The following is a 20,846-nucleotide window of genomic DNA, read 5'->3' as shown; positions in this document are numbered from 1 at the left end:
TGCCCACACATGTGTACGTGCCCAGGCACACATGCACTCATGCTTGCACACTCGCACCCACACATGCATATGCACAATTACTCCCATTTCACGCGCGCGCGCACACGTGAGCCAACATGGCTTCTTTGAAGTGGGCTGTGCTGCCACCTGGTGGCCAAGCTGGAACCCGCAGCGAGGGGCCCTGGAAGGACGCAGCCACCCAAGCCTCCCCTCGGGATGCCCCGGCACTGCTCCCCGCCACCCCACCTCAAGGGCAAGCCGGCTTTGGGCAGCAGCTCTGGAGCCGCACCCGCTTCTCCTGGACTTCCGGGACCTGCGCGGGGGGCTGCTGGGTCCCCTGCGGGATCCGTGCTGCACCCCGCGGGCACTGGGAGCGCACCCATCCCGACCCCGCGTTTCTGCCGTGAGGCCCTGGCGACAGAGCCACAACTTCAGGTCTCCCTCCTCCGGCTCATTCCCGGGGGCGCCTTGGTGGGGTGGGCGAAGGGGCTGGTGCAGCCAGGCTGCTCCGAGGGCCACCTGCCCCGTCACGCCCGTGTCCTGGCCGCAGGGGCCTCCTTCGTCCAGCAGAGCTGCCCGTCCCCTCCGCAGCCAAGGGCAGGACCCGGGCCAGGCCCCTCGGCCTCAGCTCCTCCTGGAGCCCCACGCCCCCGCGGCCCCCACTCCTGGTGACACTTGGGGATTCGGGCACCTCGTCCCTTGCCTTCCCAGACCCACTCCGGGGCAGGAGCGGCGGGGATAGGGAGGGAGTCGGGCTCAGACCCAGGCGGGCAGTGGCTGCGTGCACCCCTTGTTTCTCCATGGGGAGGCTGGTGGGTGGGACAGGCGGGGGTCTGACTCTTGCTCTGTCCTTCACGAGCTGCAGGAGTCATGTGCTCGGGTCCCTCCAGGACATCGGCTCCCCTAACACCCCTTTGAAGAGTAGAAAGGCCGCTCCCATGGTTTCAAACGCCAGTTTGGAAACCTGGAAGCCCCAGATGGCCGCATCTGTTCTCTGCTCGGCGGTCCAAACCCACTCCAAGGTGTGTGCGGTGGGCCCGCAGCGGGGGCCGGGCAGGGGCTGAGGCAGCCGCAGCCCCCAGCCCCCAGCTCCGTGGAACACCGTTTATTTTTCATGCACTCAACCAAAGTTCCAGTCTGTTTCGTCTCTGTGGACCCCACATGGGCCTCGGGACAGTGGGCGAAACCCCCCAGAGAGCCAAAGGCTGGCCCGTGGGCCCCACTCCTGCCCCCCCCACTCGGCCCAGGAAGCCCCGTGAGGCAGCAGCTCCCAGGACCCCCGGGAAGCCCTGAGAAGAGGGTCCTGTGGCAGCGAGGCCCACGCCCCACGGGCTGCTGGCTGCAGCACAGCGCCCCGCCCCCGGCCGCGGCGCCCCAGGCCCCCCGCAGCGCAAGGACGCGGCCCAAGGCTGGCCCAGCCCTGCCCAGAGACGGGGTTAAGGCCTGGCGGGCGGGGCAGGAGGGGCCGTCACCGTCACCGGGGCCTGGGCGCCGCGCACGGCCGCCCGCGCTCAGCGAGCCCGCTTGCTCTCCAGGAGCGCCCTCCAGTCGTCCGCCCACGAGCGCAGCCGGCGGCGGGGGGGCTGCAGCTGCAGGTGCTGGTTGTGGCAGGCGGTGAAGAGCACGTGCTCCCAGCTGGGGTGGGGCTCGGCGCCTGCGGAGGCAGGAGGGTCTCGGTCAGTCCACTTCGGTCCAGCCCTGGCCCCGAGATGGCCCGGGTCAGCGCCCCCGCCCCCACGTGGGAAGGCGCCCTGACAGGCACGTCCTGAGCACGGGAAACGCGGAGTGGCGCCGTGGGCACGCTGCCCGCTCGAGCAGCAGGAGCGGTACTCGCGGGGCCCTGCACCGCCAGTGGACTGGAGCCGAGCTGCTCGGGCCGTGACACCCCCGCCCTCACGCGTCTACGCAGGCCCTTTGCTCAGCCTGAACGCCCGTCGCCCTCCGCGGGCCCAGCCTCCTGCAGGCCGCGCAGTCACAGGCCTGCCCCTCCCAGCGCCCCCGTGGGAGAGCCGGGCTGGCCCAGCTCGGCACTGCACCCGCTTCGACCGCGAGCCGCTCAGTCCGTGCCGGCTGCACCCCTCACCTGCACACGAGGAGCTGGTAGGACGGGCGTGCCCATCCCTTAGGGCCACACCTGGCCCCTCTGGCTCCTCTGGCACAGGCCCCTCCCCTGGAGGCTGAGCAGGTCTCTGGTCGCCCCCTCTGGCAAAGTGCCCCGACACTCCTCGGGAAAGCCGGGGCTGGGACTGGCCCTCCTCCCTGGAATTCAGGGGAGGGCACATCCGTGGCGTCTACCCCCTGGCCGCTGACTGGCTCAGAGATGGGCATGCTCTTGAAGCCAGATCCAAAAGCCACGAGGGAAAAAAAATTCATGTGTTCCTACTGGTGTACCCAGAAGACGCAGCCCTGAAAGGCCCAGTGGCCGCCAGGAGGAGGGAGCCCGCCTGCAGAGGATGTCAAACCCGAGGGCAGCGGAGTCAACAGGTAGAGACAGAATTGACTGACACGGTTTGAACACCTGGATGCGGCCGTGCCTGAAGCCCACCTCCTTCAGCCAGAGAGATTATGCTTCGACTTCCTGTTTATACTTGAGGCGCAGTCCAAGTGGCTTTGGGAAATTAGGGTTCCTTTGACAGGAGGAGACAAGTTTCCGGGGTACAAGGCGACTCCCCCAAGGCCACCTGGGCAAGTTAACCTTGGGCTGCGCCAGGGCCCTCATCCGAGGCCTCCCGAGGCTGCGCGCTGAGAAGAGCGTGCTCCTCCCGGCAGGAGAACCTGCTCGAGAGCCGGTGACTGCGCGGGCGGGCAGGGCCGCCCTCAGCGGAAGCACTCGTCCCGTCGTCTGGGCTCCCCGCACCCCCCAGGCCACGCACCTGTGATGTCCGGCCGGTCGTCGATGAGGAGGTCAGCGGAGATGAGCGTCTTGTCCCTGGTCAGCACAACGTGATCCAGAAAGCCGGGGCCCAGGTGCTTCTCCACCCAGGCGTACTGGACGGCGGGCGGCAGAAGGGGCGAGAGGAGAGGGACGTCAGCCCGCGGCCACGCCAGGGACGGGGGGGCCGCCCTGGGACCTCAGCGCTGGCGGGGCGAGGGGAGAAAGGGACCTGGCGCGGAAGCCGCAGTCGACCCCGTGCCGGCGCCGGGCGGCGAGCGGGAGGTCACGAGCCCCTCTGACGGCCAGGGGGACGGAAGCTCAGGGGCCCGCGTTCCGGAACCAGGAGGCAGCACAAGTGTGGTCTGGACCCAGACCTGGCACCCACCCACTTGCCAGTGCCCCATGGAACCCTCCAGAAACACCGTGCCGGCCGCCTCGCTGACCTCACTGCTGTGTGACTGCCGAGGGGCTCGCTCGCCCCCTCACCCTCAACCACTCGGACATCCAGGACATGGCTACTTAGTGGCTTCTTCTCGTGCAACGCCCCTCGTTAGGCAGGAGGGGAAAAGCAAGCAGAAGCCGGCGCACCCCTCTGGGGCTGGTGGGCTGAGGCGGCGGCTGGTCAGATGCTCATTTACACAGTGAGCCAGGGATGCTGGGAGCCTGCTACAAAGAGACGCACGCAGGGCGCTGGGAGACGTGCCCCGGGAACACCTGATCTGTCTGGGTGAGCCAGGGAAGGCTTTCCTGAGGAAGTGACAATTAAACTGAATATTAAAATCTAAAAAACTAAGCATCTAAACAAAACGTAAGAAAATCTAAGAACCAAAAAAATCTTTAAAAGGATCTAAGAATATAAAAAAAAAAGAGAGAGTAGTGGCCGATATGTGCCAAGGTGCTGCACATCATTAGCCACTAGGGAAACGCAAATCCTAACCACAGAGAGACCACTTTGTACCCACTAGGAGGGCTGCCAGCACAAAAATGGGAACTTCCAAGTGTTGGCGAGGATGCCGAGAAACAGGAACCCTCATCCCTGGCTGGTAGGTATGCAAAATGGGGCAGGCGCTGTGGAAAACAGCTTGGCGATGCCTCGGAAAGTTGAACATGGAACTACCATGTGACCCGGCAATCTCAGTTCTTTCTCTATACCCAAAAGAACTGAAAGCAGGGACGTGAACAGATCTGCTCACCAATGTTCACAGCCGTGTATTCACAAGAGCCAAGAGGTGGAAGCAACCCCAGTGTCCGTCCATAGATAAACAGATGTGGCACATCCATATGATAGCGTATTATGTGGCCATTAAAAGGAAGGAAATTCTGATTCATGCGACAATGTGGATGACCCTTGAAGACAGCATAGCATGTTGGGTGAAATAAGCCAGACACCAAGGGACAGAGATTGTCTGATTCCACTTGGATGAAATGGCTAGAATAGGCAAGTGCCTCGAGACAGAAAGTGAAGCAGAGCTAAGCAGGAGCCGGGGGCTGGGGTGGGGGGGGATGGGGAGGTACTACCTAATGGGTGCAGCATGTGTTCGGAGGGGATGGAAATACTCTGGAAATAGGTAGTGGTGCAGATCACAACACTGAGTGTACTTAACGCCACTGAGTTGTAAACTTAAGGTCAAAATGGAACATTTTCTGTTATGTACATTCAACCATAATAGAAAAAAAGGTCTTAAGAAAAGAGTAGGAAGAGCCTCCCAAGTTGCCACAGGTGCGGCGGTTCTGCGGGGGGAGCTGCCGTGCTCCCTGGGGAGGCGTGGGGGGGAGGCGGGCGGAGGCGCAGCCCAGCAGCCACCACAGGGCCTCGGACGCTCCCTGGCATCATCCCAGCCCCTGGGTGAGGTCGGGGAGCTGGAACGGCTCCCGAGGGCTCCCTGCACTGCACCCTCTCTCGCCCACCCAGCTCTCTCTGGCGCACCCAGGAATCTTGACTGCGTGATGCCAGGCCGGCAGACGTGGGGGGGCACCTTGACAGACGTTCTGAAGCGCCCCCGAGCAGCCTGCCCCTGCCTACTCAGTCTTCGGGCCCCAGGTAGCCTTGTGGAGCTTTCTTGACTTCTACCACCGACAACCAAAGCACCTACTGAAACGCCCCGTCCAGAACGTGGTCACCAGACCAAGGGCGTTCCGTGGGGGGCAAAGGAGGGCCCCGTCAGGCGTGTGTGTTTCAGAAGATCCCTCTGGCCCACATGTGGGGAGCAAAAGGGCGTGAGAGTGCAGCTGCGGGGTGCGCCCCAGGCCCCCCAGGAACTCGGTTCCCACGTGGGGATGAGGCCACGAGGACTTGGGGACTGCGTCTCACTGTGCCAAGAACCCGAAGTTTACATGGATTATTTCATTCTCCCAACAACCTGCAGAAGGAAGCGTCTTGGTGGCTCGTTTAAAGGAATCGGAAACAGGTTCGGCTGCGAACCCCTTCCTACGTGGCCCAGGATTCCGCCGACTGTACTAGTTTGCAGGAGAAATCAGAGAGGAGCAGGCCGGGGTCTGCGAAGACGGGGTCTCCAGCAGGCCTTCTCTGCTCAGCGTCCACGCTTACCTTCCACCTGCTCCCCACGTCTGCACTGCGCTAGGGCTGTTCCACCCAGCAGCCTCACACAGTTTCCTCCAGCTCTTTCCATCTCTGCTTCTACAAATGCACAAACTCACACTCACGTGCACACACATATAAGTTGTGCACAACATGCTCAGTTGTGCACATGCTCAGACACAATGCACATACTCACCTGCATACACATATGCACACACACCAGACATTTCACCCACGTACACACACGCACTTACACATGTAGATATATTTGTGCACTCACATGTGCACAGACACAGAGACACACCATGCACATACACACTTGCAAACACTGGCATACTCACACAATCTCACACTTGTGCACACACATGCTCACAGACACTGCACACTCACGTGCACACACATTCTCACACACGTGTGCACCTTCCTCCCAGCCCGGCTGGCTCCTGGCCCCTCCAGGCGCCACTCCTCGGCCGTCCCTGCCTCGTCACACTGGTCGCCGTCGTGGCGCGATGAGTGTGTAACCACACGCTCCACCCCCACCTGCCCGCTAGACTGTAAAGCTCCTGAGGCCGGGAACCAGCTCCCAGTGACGACTCGCTGAGGAACCAAAGCAACACGTGAGCACACGAGAAGGAGCTGGCTGGGGTGGCCGTCCCCCAGCTGCCACCCGGGCCTCTCCAGGACAGGTCCAGACACCCCAGTAACCCTCTGACCCACAGTTCAGTCTCCCGAGTGGCCCACCTCGGCAGACAAAGGACCAGGACGGGCCACCTTCTCAGGAAGTCCCTGCTGATGACATGACAGAGCAGGTTCCCCAAATGGCTTGGCGAGGGGTCAGTCCCCAAGCCACGGGTGAGCCGCCTGCAGGGAAGCAGGTGGCCGGGCCTGCCCAGCCTGCAGTGGACCGTCCCACCCAGAGGAGGCGCCGAGGGGCCAGCGCAGAGGCAGCTGAGCCCAGACGGAGGCCGGTCCTGGGGCCTGCCCCCCCTGCCTCTCACTGGGCTTGCGCTGACCCCAGGGCAGGTGCTGTCTCCTTATTCGGCCACTCGACCTCAATCTGCGGCGCCCACGAGGGGCCAGGGTTGGGACGGTGAGCAGAGACACTCGCCGGTGGAGCTGCCACCCCAGGGCGAGCAGGCCACGGGAAACAGTGCCTGCAGCAGGCCTGCCCACTGCCTCCAGGTCTCAGGGGAGAAGTCGGCACTCAGTCTCAGTCTACGGGCTGAGCTCCTTCCCGTGCTGCTCTCAGGATTCTCTCTCCATCTTCTGCGCCTCACGGTCTGATTGGTATGTGTCTCGGGGCAGGGCTGCTGGGGTTTATTCTGCTTGGAGTGAGCTGTGCTACCTGGACATGTACCGCCACATCCCTCATAAGATGTGGGAAACTTCCAGCCGTTATTTCTGTGAATACTCTGTCTGCCCTATTTCCCTTTCCTTCTTGCACTGGGACAGCCACATTGTGTATGCTTGTGCGTTTTGTGCTGTCATTCAATTCCGAGTCCCTGCTGAGTTTTTTCCCTTTTTTTTTTTTTTTTTTTGCTATCTGTTCTATTATCTGTGTGGTTTTAGATGTCCTATCTTCAACATCACTAATTCTTTCCTGTTCAAATCTGTTGTGTGTTTCTACTGCACTCTTTTGTTTTTGTTTCTTTTTTTACATTTTGTTTTACTGTTTTTAATTTCTTCCATTGGGCCTTTCATTACCATGAGCTCTGTTATCTTTTTCTGTAGGTTTACAATTTCTTCTGTTTGCTTCCCCAGGGTCTTCTTTTTTAAATATTATTTAAGATGTATTTTATTTATTAACTTCTCTCTCCCCCATTATTCTGCACTCGCTCTCTGCTCTCACGTCCACTCGTTGCATGCTCTCATGTCCACTCGTTGCATGCTCTCATGTCCACTCGTTGCATGCTCTCATGTCCACTCGTTGCATGCTCATCATCTTCTTTTTTAGGAGGCACTGGAAACCAAACCTGGGACCTGTCATGTGGGAGGGAGATGCCCAGTGGCTTGAGCCACCTCGCTTCCTGCTCGTTGTGTCTCTCATTGTGTTTCCTCATTGTGTCTCTTTGTTGCATCATCTTGGTGCATCAGCTCACCATGCCAGCTCACTTTCTTGCTTGTCTTCTTTAGGAGGCACTGGGAACTGAACCTGAGACCTCCCGTGTGGCAGGCAGGGGCTCACCTGCTTGAGCACATCCGCTTCCCCCCAGGGTCTTCATAGTATCCTTTATCTCTTCCCTCGCCTCACTGAGCTGATTCAGGATGTGCTTAGTTGTTCTGTGTCTCCTGCTGCTCAGTTTGCCTTTGGAGGGGCCATGGCTTCCTGCTTCTTAGCACAGCTTGTGACTTTTTGCTGACAGGTAGGGCCACAGGAAACAGGCACACAAAGGACGTTCAGCTGGAGCAAGGGCTGGAAGGCGCAGGAGAGAGGCCCTTCGAGGCTGGCACGCGATGGCGGGGACGCGCCGTGGGCGGGGAGCAGAGGAAGACGGCTCAGGTGAAGGGAACGACGAGTGCAAACATGCCCAGGCAGGAACGCACCGGTGTGTGGAAAGGGGGGGGGCACACCAGGGAGGCCAGAGCGGGGCGAGTGACGGGGAGAGAGGGGAGGGGGAGGCCGGGCCTGAGGAAGACGCACGCCGCCACCCCCCGCCCAAGGGGAAGCTGCCAGAGCCGCGTCTTGCAAGCCAGGTGCGGCGCGGGCTCAGGGGATTAGTGGCTGGCACAGCTGTTTCACGGTCCCACCGCATCTCTGGAAGGTGCAAAATCAAAGCACGCACTTGAGGGGGCGCGGAGGCGGAATCCCCCCAAGGGCACCCGGTCGCGCACACCAGTGTCTGTATCCCCTCATCAAATGGAGATGCTCTAAGGACAGGGCTTCATTCAGGAAAATGATAAAACGAGACTGACATATTTGAAAGGTGTGGTGGCAACTGGATTCGGCACAAAGACCCTGCAGCCCAGAAAGGGCTGAAACCTGCCTGGGGCCACACAGCAGCAGTCTGGTTCTGAATCTAAGTCTCCCCCCAGCCCGGCCCCTGAGCAACTTGGACTTGCAGCCAAGATGCAGTCAGGTTTCTGCCAGACTCCCCCGAGGAAGGGCCAAAACCACGGTCACTGCTACTTCTCTTAAATCGGCATCATTGCATTGGCCTCTCTGGGTCTGTTCCTTAGTGAGCTGCCCAGTTCATAAATCGCTACAGTACCTCCCTCACGGACTTCCCTGGGGGAGGAAATGGAAACAAGGACTTATCAGTCTTAGCACGGATGCTATTTGTAGATTTCCACAATTGAAAATAAAAAGCGAAGAGCCACTGAAGAGACAATGATAATTAAATGCAATACGTGATGCTGGACGGATCTAAGAAGGGAGAAGGGAAGCTCCAAAGGAACTTACCATGACATCTGGCAAAGCTGGACTCTAGACTGCGAGCTTCCCGTCAGCGTTCATGCTCTTGAACCTGGTAATGCACTTACAGTGGTTACGGAAGTGAACAGCCTTGTTCTCAGGACATGAACAGGCACACCTCGTTTTATTGTGCTTTGTTTGGTCGTACTTCACAGATACTGCACTTGTTTTTTTAACAAATTGAAGGTTTGTGGCAACCCTGAGTTGAACAAGGTGCCAACATCCAAGTCACATTTTGGTGATTCTCGCAATATTTCAAACTCATTAATTATTATATCTGTTATGGTGACTCTGACGCTGCTGTTGTCATTGTTTTGAGACAGCATGAACTGTGACACATGGACAGCAGATTTAACGGATAGCTGCAGTGTGTGTTGTGACTGGCCACTGACCAGCTGTTCCCGTCTCGCTCCCTCCTCAGGCCTCCTATTCCCCGAGCCAAAACAACACTGAAATCGGGCAGATGCGTAACCCTCCAGCAGCCTCTACGTGTTCACGTGAAAGGATGAGTCCCCCATCTCTCACTCGAAATCAAAAGCTAGAAGGGATTAAGCTAAGCGAGGAAGGCATGTCAAAGGCCAGAACGAGCCGGAAGCTGGGCCTCCTCTGCCGAAAGGTCAGCCAAGACGTGAGAGCAAGGGACGAGTTCTCGAAGGCACTTGCAAGTGCGCCTCCAGCTAGCACAGGAATGAAAGAAGCGAAACAGCCTTATTGCTGATGTGGACAAAGTTCCAATGGTCTGGATAGAAGATCCAACCAGACACAACGTTCCCTTGAACCAAAGCCTAATCCAGGAGTGACATCATCATGGCAACGATGTAAGATATCCCCTGGAAAAGTCTCCCTCAGCATCAACTATTAAGAGCACAAATGCCAATTGCTTAGAGCTCTGGAGCGCAAAAGAGACTGGAAGGGAAGTGGATGAGGCTCAAGGGACTAGGCTCCCGTCTTCCATATGGAAGTCGTGGGTTCAGTCCCTGGTGCCTCCTAAAGAAGACGAGCAAAACAGTGAGCTGATGCAACAGGCTGACACAAGAGACACAAGGGGAAAACATAATGAGAGACACAACAAAGCAGGAAGGGGAGGTGGCTCAAGTGATTGGGCACCTCCCTTCCACATGGGAGGTCCCAGGTTCAGTTTCTGGTGCCTCCTGGAAAAAAAAAAAAAAGGGAAGATGCGCACACAACACACACAGTGAGTGCAAACAACGAGGGAGTGGAGGAAAATAAATCTTTTTTACAAAAAAAAGAGAGAGACTGAAAAGGACTCCACAAATGCTGAATTGAAGAAAAAGAAACCAGGGAGAAAATTTATGTCCCAGACCTGCCATTCTGGACCCATCCCTCTTGCTTGGTCCTGCGCAGCTTGAGAGTCACACGGAAGCAGCCCGGCCTGGGTCCCTCCTGCTGCAGATAGAGACCACAGAGCCACTTACAGCAGTGAGTTAGAACCCCACCCATATCCAAGCACAGGGACCCAAGTCTGCAGAGACCCAGGGTGGAACGCAAGCAGCTGAGGGCTGAATACAAAAGGGCCCTGAGGGGTGCCAGGGCAGGACTACAAGAGGTACACTCACGGGAAGCGGATGTGGCTCAAGCAAATGAGCTTCTGCCTACTACATGGGAGGTCCCTGGTTCGATTCCCGGTACCTCCTAAAGAAGACGAGCAAGACAGCATGCTGGGCAGGTACAGCAAGATGACGCAACGAGACACAATAAAAAAAACATAACAAGAGACACAACAAAGCATGGAGCAGAGGTTCCTGGTGCCTCCTAAAGAGGATGAGCAAGGCAGTGAGCTGACATGACAGGCAGGCATGGCGAGATAACACAACAAGAGATACAGTTTTAAAAAACACAATGAGAGACACAACAAAGCAGGGAGCAGAGGTGGCTCAAGTGATTAGGCGCCTCCCTCCCATATCGGAGGTCCCAGGTTCAGTTCCCAGTGCCTCCTAAAGAAACAAGGGAGGGGAGGCAGACTTGGCCCAGTGGTTAGGGCGTCCGTCTACCACATGGGAGGTCCGCGGTTCAAACCCCGGGCCTCCCTGACCCGTGTGGAGCTGGCCCATGTGCAGTGTTGATGCGTGCAAGGAGTGCCCTGCCACGCAGGGGTGTCCCCCACGTAGGGGAGCCCCACGTGCAAGGAGTGCACCCTGTAAGGAGAGCCACCCAGCACGAAAGAAAGTGCAGCCTGCCCAAGAATGGTGCCGCACACACGGAGAGCTGACACAGCAAGATGACGCAACAAAAATAAACAGATTCCTCGTGCCACTGATAAGGATAGAATCGGTCACAGAAGAACACACAGCGAATGACACAGGGAGCCGACAACTGAGGGGGGGGAGAGAAATAAATTTTTAAAAAATCTTTAAAAAAAAAAAAAAAGAAAGAAACAAAGGAGATGAATAGACACAGCAAGTGAAAACAACGAGGGGGTGGGGAGAAATATTTTTTTTTAAAAAGAGGTATACTCACTCAATCCAATCTCTGTCCACTGCCCAACTAAACACAAAATTGCCTTTCCAAATTGACCCCATCTGGTTTCCCAAGGCAGGATACCCTGATGGCAAAGAAACTAGAGGCAGAGAAGCCGCATGGAAGAAAAAGGGGGTAGGACTGAACTGCTCTAAGACAGGACCGGGCCCAGATTGGAAAAGTATAATTAAAAGGGGTGCTGAGTGAGGAGAGAATTTAAACAAGTCATAGGACCTGGGGAGAAAAGCCTGCACAAAAACAAAGAGAAGAGATTAAGATTCCCTGAGAAGGAACAGAGGAAAGGAAACTTTCTTCTGGAGGTGAAACAATTGCACACAAAAAGGGCAATATTAAAAATGTACTACCTATCCAGGGTAAGAATCATGTGCAGAAGAGCTGAGAAAAATCTGACCTTCAGAGTTAACATATCAAAATAATCAGATGCCCAGACACCAGGAAAACATTATGAGCCATACTAAGAAACAGGAAGATAGGAAACATTCAAACATTCAAACAAATTAAAACTTCAGAAGAGACACAGAGTTTGTGGAAATACTAATCAAAGAAGTTCAAACAAATTCCCAAAGCAGTTAAGGGAAATGGAAAGACATAAATTAATGGTGGATATAAAGGATATTAAGAAGACAATATATGAGCATAAAGAAGAATTATAAAGTTTAAAAGAAGCATACAGAAATTACGTGATGAAAGCATAACAATGGAAAATTAAAATATACTAAATGCACACAGCAGCGAGTCTGAACAGGCAGAAGAAAGAATCAGCAAACCAGGAACCAGGACAATCAAAATCATATGGTCAGGGGAAGCGGCTGTGGCTCAACCAGTTGGGCTCCCGCCTACCCTATGGGAGGCCCTGGGTCTGCGTCCCGGGGCCTCCTTGTGAAGGCAGGCTCGCCCGCACGCCGCAGAGTGCCACCCAGCCTACAAGCGCCACGGAGAGCCAGCTCAGCAAGGTGACTCAACAAAAAGGGAGACAAGTAAACAACACAGAAGAGCACACAGCAAATAGACACAGCAAAAACAACAACCAAGCTGCAAGTGGGGCAGAATAAAAAACACACACACACACACACACACACAGAAGAACGCACAGCAAATGGACAGAGAGAGCAGACAGCAAGCAAGCTGCAAGGGGGGGGGTTTAAAAAAATCCTATGGTCAGAAGAACAGATAGAGAAAAGAAGAGAAAACAATTCCTCTACCTATTTCTACAATTCACTAGGAAGGAGTAACAGTCATAAATATCTAGGCACTTAACCAGGGCGCCCCAAAACACATGAGGCAAACTCTGGCTAAACCAAAGGGAGATACATAGAACATCGAAACAGAAGATCAATAAGGAAGTAGAGAACTTGAACAATTTGGTAAATGACCTAGAACTAACAGATGTATACAGAACAGTGAACCCCAAAACAGCAGGATATGTATTCTCTAGTGCACATCCATCACTCTCCAGAATAGACCACATGTCAGGTCACAAAACAAGTCTCAAGAAACTTTAAAAGATGGACATTTTACAAAGTATCTTCTCTGACCACAGTGGAATGGAGCTAGACACCAACAGCAGGCAGAGAACTGGAAAATCATCAAATACATAGAAGTTAAGCAACATGTTCTTAAACAATCAATGGGTCAAAGAAGGAATTACAAGGAAGACCCATAAATACCTTAAGATGAATGAAAACAAGAACAAAACATGTTAAAACACGTGGGATACAGTGAAGGCAATTCTGAGAGGGAAATTTGTAGCTCTAAATGCTTACATTTAAAAAGGAGACAGGTGGCGGCCTTGGCCCAGTGGTTAGGGCGTCCGTCTACCACATGGGAGGTCCGCGGTTCAAACCCCGGGCCTCCTTGACCCGTGTGGAGCTGGCCCATGCGCAGTGCTGATGCGCACAAGGAGTGCTGTGCCTCACAGGGGTGTCCCCCGCGTAGGGGGGCCCCACGCACAAGGAGTGCGCCCCGTAAGGAGAGCCGCCCAGCGCGAAAGAAAGTGCAGCCTGTCCAAGAATGGTGCTGCACACAGGGAGAGCTGACACAGCAAGATGAAGCAACAAAAAGAAACACAGATTCCCATGCCGCTGACAACAACAGAAGCGGACAAAGACGCAGCCAATAGACACAGAGAACAGACAACCAGAGTGGGTGGAGAGGGGAGAGAAATAAATAAATAAATATTTTAAAAAATAAAAATAAAAAATAAAAAGGAGAAAGAGAGAAGCAGACGTGGCTCAACTGATAAGAGCATCCGTCTACCATATGGAGGGTCCAGTGCTCGATCCCAGGGCCTCCTGACCCGTGTGGTGAGCTGGCCCATGTGCAGTGCTGCTGTCACGCACTCCTTGCCGTGCCATGAAGGGGCATCCCCACGTAGGGATCCCCCATGCGCAAGGAGTGCGCCCCTCAAGGAGAGCTGCCCTGCGTGAAAAAAGCACAGCCCACCCAGGAGTGGCGCCACACAGAGAGCTGACACAGCAAGAAGACGCAACAAAAAAGAGATGCAGTTTCCCAGTGCTGCAGGATAATGCAAGTGGACACGGAAGAACACACAGCAAATGGACACAGCAGACAACAGGGGGGGGGAAAGGGGAGAAAAATAAATAAAATAAATCTTTTTAAAAAATTTTTTAAAATGAAAAGGAGAAAGAGCTAAAATCAAAGACGTATCAGCACACCTGGAGGAGCTAGAAAAAGGACAGCAAACCAAACCCCAAGCAAGCAGAAAGAAATAACAAAGATTAGAGCAGAAATAAATTAGGGAACAACAACAACAGTAGAGAGCATCAACAAAACCAAAAGTTGTTTCTTTGAGAAGATGAATAAAATTGATAAACCTTTTGCTACACTTACAAAGAAAAAAAATAAAGAAGATGCAAATAAAATCAGAAATGAAAGGGGGGACATTACTATTGACCCCACAGAAATATAAAGGATCTTCTTAAGAGGATACTATGAACAACTGTAGGCCAACAAATTAGATAACCTAAATGAAATGGACAAATTCCTAGAAACACACAAATAACCTACACTGACTAGAAGAAATAAAAGATCTCAACAGACCAATTACAAGTAAAAAGATTTAATCAATCATCAAAAAACTCCCCAAAAAGAAAAGTCCAGGACCAGATGGCTTCACAGGTAAATTCTATCAATCATTCCAAGAAGAATTAACATCAATCCTACTCAAACTCTTCCAAAATAAAATTGAAGAGGAAACACTAACCCATTCACCCTAATACCAAAGCCAGATAAAGACAGTATAAGAAAAGAAAATTACAGACCAATTTCTCTTATGAATATAGATGTAAAGATCCTCAAAAAATAGGAGAAAATCTAACCCAAGAGCACATGGAAAGAATTATACCCCATGATCAAATGGGATTTATCCCAGGTATACAAGGGTGGTTCAACATAAGAAAATCAATTAATGTGTTACACCCCAAGCAAAACAAAGGGGAAAAAACGTGATCATTTCAACTGGCACAGAAGAGGCATCTGACAAAATCCAGCATCGTTTCTTGATAAAAACACTTAGAAAAATAGGAATAGAAGGACAATTCCTCAACGTGATTAAAGGCATATATGAAAAGCCCACAGCTACCATCCTACTTAATGGTGAAAGACTGAAAGCTTTCCCTCTAAGATCAGGAACAAGACAAGGATGCCCACTGTCACCAGTTATTCAACGTTGTACTAGAAGTTCTAGCCAGAGCAATTAGGCAAGAAAAAGAAACATAAGGCATCCAAATCAGACAGGAAGTAAAACTTTCCCTATTTGCAGATGACATGATCCTAGAAATGGAAAATCTCAGAAAACCTACAACAAAGCTAAGAGAGCTCATCAATTCAGCAGAGCGGCAGGGTACAAGATCAACATGCAGAAGTCAGTAATGTTTCTTCTACACATTACATTATAAATCCAGAAAAAAAATTCCATTTACAATAGCAACTAAAAGAAAATAATATCTAAGAATAAATTTAACCAAAGATGAAAAGGACTTGTACACAGAAAACTACAAAACTTTGCTTTGAAAAAAAATCAAAGGGTAGTAGATGTGGTTCAAGCAACTGAGCTCCTGGCTACCACATGGGAGGTCCTGGGTTCGGTTCCCGGTACCTCCGAGAGAAGACAAGCAAGACAGTGAACTGGTAAGATAGGCTGGTGCGGCGAGCTGATGCAACAAGATGACGCAACAAGGAGACACAAAGAGGAAACAGTGAGAGAGACAACAAAGCAGAGAGTGGAGGTGGCTCAAGTGATTGAACACCTCTCTCCCATATGGGAGGTCCCAGATTCAGTTCCCAGAGCCTCCTAAAGAGAAGACAAGCAGACACAGAAAGCACACAGCAAATGGAAACATAGTGCAGACGGTGAGTGCAAACCATGAGGGGGGGGAAGATAAATAAATTCATTTTTTAAAAAAGTCGAAGATCTAAATAAATGGAAGGACATTCCATGCTCATGCATTAGAAGAATATATATTGTCTAGACGTCAATTCTACCCAAAATGATTTACAGATTCAATACAATCCCAGTCAAAATTCCAACAGCCTACTTTGCAGAAATGGAAAAGCCAGTCAACAAATTTATTTGGAAGGGTAAGGGGCTCTGAAAAACCAAAACCATCTTGGAAAGGAAGAGCGAGGTAGGAGGATGCACACTTAGTGACTTTAAAATTTATCACAAAGCTACAGTGGTCAAAACAACATGGTACTGGCACAAGAATAGTTATATAGACCAATGGACTCAAACTGAGATTTCAAATAGACCCTCCCATCTATGGCCACCTGATTTTTTGACAGGGCTGTCAAGCCCTCTCAACTGGGAAAGAATAGTCTCAATAAATGGTTCTGGGAAAACTGGATCTCCATATGTAAAAGGACGAAGGAGGACCCCTATTTCACATCACATATAAAGATTAACTCGAAATGGCTCAAAGGCCTAAATATAAGAAGTAGGACCATGAAACTCTTAGAAGAAAACATAGGGAAGCATCTTCAGGATCTTGTGTTAGGCAATGGTTTCTTTGACTTTACAACCAAAGCAAAAGCAACAAAAGAAAAAATAGATAAATGGGACCTCATCAAAATTAATTTTAAAATCCTATGCACCAAAGGACTTTATCATGGAAATGAAAAGACAACCTACTCAATGGGAGAAAATACTTGGTAACCACATATCCAATAAGGATTTTTTAAAACTTTACTTTGTGTATTTAATAATTGAAAATATAAACAACGAAAAACTAAAAGGAAAACACAGTTGAGTAAAAACATTTCTCAGGTAAATGTACTGGATCATATAATTTTTTAAAAATAATAGCTAAAATGACTACTATTAAAAAAACTGGAAATTATAAGTGTTAGAGAGGATGTGGAGAATAGGAATACTCATTCATTGCTGGTAGGAATTTAAAATGGTGCAGCCACTGTGGAAAACTGTTTGGCAGTTCCTCGTAAAACTAAGTATTGAGTTACCAAATGACCTAGCAATTCCACTACTAATTTTATACCCAAAAGAATTCAAAGCAGGGACTCGAACAGATACTTGCACACCAATGATCATAGCGGCATTATTCCCAATTGCCAAAAGATGGAAGCAACCCAAGTTACCATCAGCTGATGATTGTATAAACAAAATGAGGTATACACATACAATGGAAGATTTTTCAGGCACAAAAAGGAATGAAGTTCTCATACATGCCATGACATGTATGAACCTTGAAAACATTATGCTGCATGAAATAACCTAGTCATAAAAAAAACAAATATTGTATCATCTCACTAGTATGAAATAATTAGAATAAGAAAACTCATATAGAGTCAGAATCTAGAATATAGGTTACCAGGGTTTCGGTTGGCAGTAGGGAATGGGGAGTTAATGTTTAAACGGTACACAATTTCTGTTGGGGCTGATTGTAAAGTTTTGGTAATAGATGGTGGTGATAGTAGCACAACAGTGTAAATGTAATTAATAGCACTGAATTATATATGTGAATGTGGTTAAAAAGGGAAATTTTAGGTCATATATATGTTACTGGAATAAAAATTAAAGAGGGAAACGGACTTGGCCCAGTGGTTAGGGCCTCCGTCTACCACATGGGAGGTCCACGGTTCAAACCCCGGGCCTCCTTGACCTGTGTGGAGCTGGCCCATGCGCAGTGCTGATGCGCGTGAGGAGTGCCGTGCCACGCAGGGGTGTCCCCCACATAGGGAGCTCCACGCGCAAGGAGTGCACCCCGTAAGGAGAGCCGCCCAGCGCGAAAGAGAGTGCAGCCTGCCCAGGAATGGCGCCGCCCACACTTCCCATGCCGCTAACGACAACAGAAGCGGACAAAGAAACAAGACGCAGCAAACAGACACAGAGAACAGACAACGGGGGGGGGGGGGGGGGGGGGCGGAATTAAATAAATAAATAAATCTTAAAAAAAAATTACAGAAAAAACATAAGGCTGTACAATACAGTGAACCATACTATAAAAGAAGGACTATAGTGGATAGTACAATTATAAAAATGTTCTTTCATGAATTATAACAAATGTACCTTACTCAAGATGTTAATAAAAGCATGGTAACCACATATCAGATAAGGATTTTAAGGGAACTCGGTATCTTATATATTTTATGCATGGTAATTCTGTTAAACTGCAACTTCTCTAACAAAATTAATGAAACAAATGAAAATAAAAAATTTTTTTAAAAATCTAATAATCCAGAACTTTCAAAGCCCTAAATCTCTTCAATTCTATGATGGCTGAGAAAGGTGAAAAAACTGGAGAAGGAAAGTTTGAGTTAGCAGAGGTTGGTTTGTGAGGTTTAAGGAAAGAAACTGTCTCTATAACACAAAAATGAAAGGTGAAGATGAATGCATAAACAATATGTGGTATATACATACAGTGGAATACTATGAGGCTGTAAGAAGAAATTAAACTGGGACACATGATAACATGGATGAACCTTGAAGACATGCTAAGTGAAATGAGCCAGACACAAAAGGACAAATAGTGCACGGTCTCACTGATAGGAACTAAATACAAAGAATAAATGCATGGAGTTAAAGACTAGAGTACAGGTTATTAGGAGATAAGAGGAGGGCTGAGAAGGGGTACTGATGTTAACATGTAGAAGTTTTAATTAACTTGACAGTAGAAGTGTGGAAATGGACGGAGTTGATGGTAACACATTACAGTGAGTAGAACTAAAGCAGCTGGTTTATAAATGGAATTGTGGCTGAAAAAGGTAGTCTAGGCATGTAAATGTCATTTGGAAGAAAGCTAGAGGATAATCTAGGGACTGAATAACACAGTGACTCCAAGGTGGATGAGAACTGTAGTTAACAGTACAAATACAAGAATGTCTTTCTATGAACTAGAGCAAATGTACATCACTTTTGCAAGGTGGTAAGAATGTGAAGGCACATGGGAAAAAGACAATCTATGGACTACAGGAATAGTATATTCTTGCATCACTTGCCAAAGATGTACTGTGTTAATAGGAGGATATGGAAAAAATACACCAAACATACGCTATGGACCATGGTTAGTGCAAACAGTCTGATGATGTTATCTCATAATGTGTAACGCATGTTTTACAATAGTGTGGTGTATTGGTAGAGGGATGTTGTATGGGAATTATGCACATGCGCATGATTATTTTGTAAGTTTACAACTTCTCTAATAAAAAGATATTTTTTAAAAAGTGCAAGGTGAAGTAGCAAGTGTGATGTAGAAGCTGCTGCAAGTTATCCAGAAGATCCAGCTAAGATAATGGATGAAAGTGGCTGCATTGAACAACAGATTTCAGTGTAGATGGAAACTGGAAGAAGATGCCCTCTAGGACTCTCACAGCTAGAGAGGAGAGCCAATGCCTGGCTTCCGGGCTAAGGGACAGGCCAACGCTCTTGTTAGGGGCTAATGCAGCTGCTGACTTTAAAAGCTGAAACCAGTGTTCACTAACCATTCCAAAAATCCTAAGGCCCTTAAGAATTATGCCAAAACCACTCTGCTTGGGCTCTCTAAATTGAACAAGGCCTGGATAGCAGCATGACCTATCGACAACATGCTTTACTGAATTGAAGCCTACTGCTCAGTAAAGCTGAGACCTACTGCTCAGAAAAAAAGATTCCTTTCAAAATATGACTGCTCATTGACAATGCACCTGGTGACCCAAGAGCTCAGATGGAGCTGTACACGAGATGAATGCTGTTTTCAGGCCTGCTAGCAACATCCATTCTGCAGTCCACGGATTAAGGCATCACTCTGATTTTCAAGTCTTAATATTTAAAACTACACTTCTTTAAGGCTAGCGCTGCCATGGATAGTGATTCCTCTGATGGATCTGGGCAAAGTCCATTGAAAACCTTCTGGGAAGGATTCACCATTGTTCATTAAGAACATTCATGATTCATGGGAGGAGGTCAAAATATCAACCTTGAGGAGTTTGAAAGAAGTGGATTCCAGCCCTCATGGATGGAAGTTGAGGGGTTCAAGGCCTCAGTGCAGGAAGTAACTGCAGATGTGGTGGGAACTGCTGGAGAATCAGAAGTAGACGTGGAGCCTGAAGACGGGACTGAAGAGCTGCCATCTCATGACGAAGCTTGATGGTTGAGGAGTTGCTCCTTATGGATGAGCAAAGGAAGTGTGGTTTTTTGTTTTGTTTTATTTGAGGTACCGGGACCAGGGACTGAAACTGGGACCTCGTATGGAGGAAGCCAGCGCTCAACCACTGAGCCACATCAGCAACCCTGAGTTGGTTTTTTTGTTTGTTGGCTCATTGTTTGTTTTCTTGTTTCTAGGAGGCACCAGGAACCAAACCCGGGATCTCCCATGTGGGAAGCAGGTGCTCAACCGCTTGAGCCACATCTGCTCCCCAGAAGGTCGTTTCTTGAGATGGAATCTCCTCCTGGTGAAGATGCTGTGAACATGGGTGAAATGACAACAAAGGATTTAGATATTACATCAACTTAATTAATTAAGCAGTGGCAAGGTTTGAGAGGACTGACTCCAGTTTTGCAAGAAGTTCTGCAGTGGGTAAAACAGCAGTGCACGGACCAGAGAAGCCTTTCACCCCAGAAGGAGTCCATCGATGCAACAAGCTCCACTGCGGTCCTATTTTAGGAAAAACCGCTTCTAAACTGCCTCTGGGCTGGGACTGGATTCCACCAGTCAGTCCCCGCCTTGCTGTGGGGGCTCTCAGGAGCAGGCATTTTATGGCAGTTATGGGCCTTTGTTCATAATTTATAACAGCAATAAAAAAGGTACACCATGTGTACACGCCTCTCCCTGGGATTTGTGGCTGACGTGTTAAACCCCCTCAAAGGCCCCGCAGTAACTGTAGCCTAAAGCAAGTCCCTCCCTACCCATTCTGCCTCATTTCTAAATGCTTCTCTCTCACCTCAGAATACCCTGACCCCATGTTCTCCCACCGCGCTTGAGGTCTTTGCGCATGCAACACGCACGTCCCACTGCTCTGGATGCCCTTCCCGCTTCTTTCTGGCTAGGTCCTTCTCACTTTCCGTGACT

At 50.5% G+C, this 20,846-nt stretch overlaps 1 protein-coding gene across 1 annotated transcript in view; it reads right to left on the bottom strand.

Moving 5' to 3' along the window:
• Positions 1–1,022: 1,022 nt before the first annotated feature.
• NT5M (5',3'-nucleotidase, mitochondrial) overlaps positions 1,023–20,846 on the bottom strand; it is a 54,759-nt gene continuing 34,935 nt past the window's right edge. Inside the window, exons 4-5 of the mRNA XM_058283333.2 lie at positions 2,874–2,988; positions 1,023–1,654 (exon numbers count right to left, since the gene is read on the bottom strand). Coding sequence (XP_058139316.1) covers positions 1,512–1,654; positions 2,874–2,988 — 258 coding nt within the window. The 3' untranslated portion in view covers positions 1,023–1,511. The remainder of the gene's footprint in view (positions 1,655–2,873; positions 2,989–20,846) is intronic.

This window comes from Dasypus novemcinctus, chromosome 21 (assembly GCF_030445035.2).
Source record: "Dasypus novemcinctus isolate mDasNov1 chromosome 21, mDasNov1.1.hap2, whole genome shotgun sequence".
In the NCBI taxonomy this organism is placed as follows: domain Eukaryota; kingdom Metazoa; phylum Chordata; class Mammalia; order Cingulata; family Dasypodidae; genus Dasypus; species Dasypus novemcinctus.
This window is presented reverse-complemented; position numbering and strand designations above follow the sequence as displayed.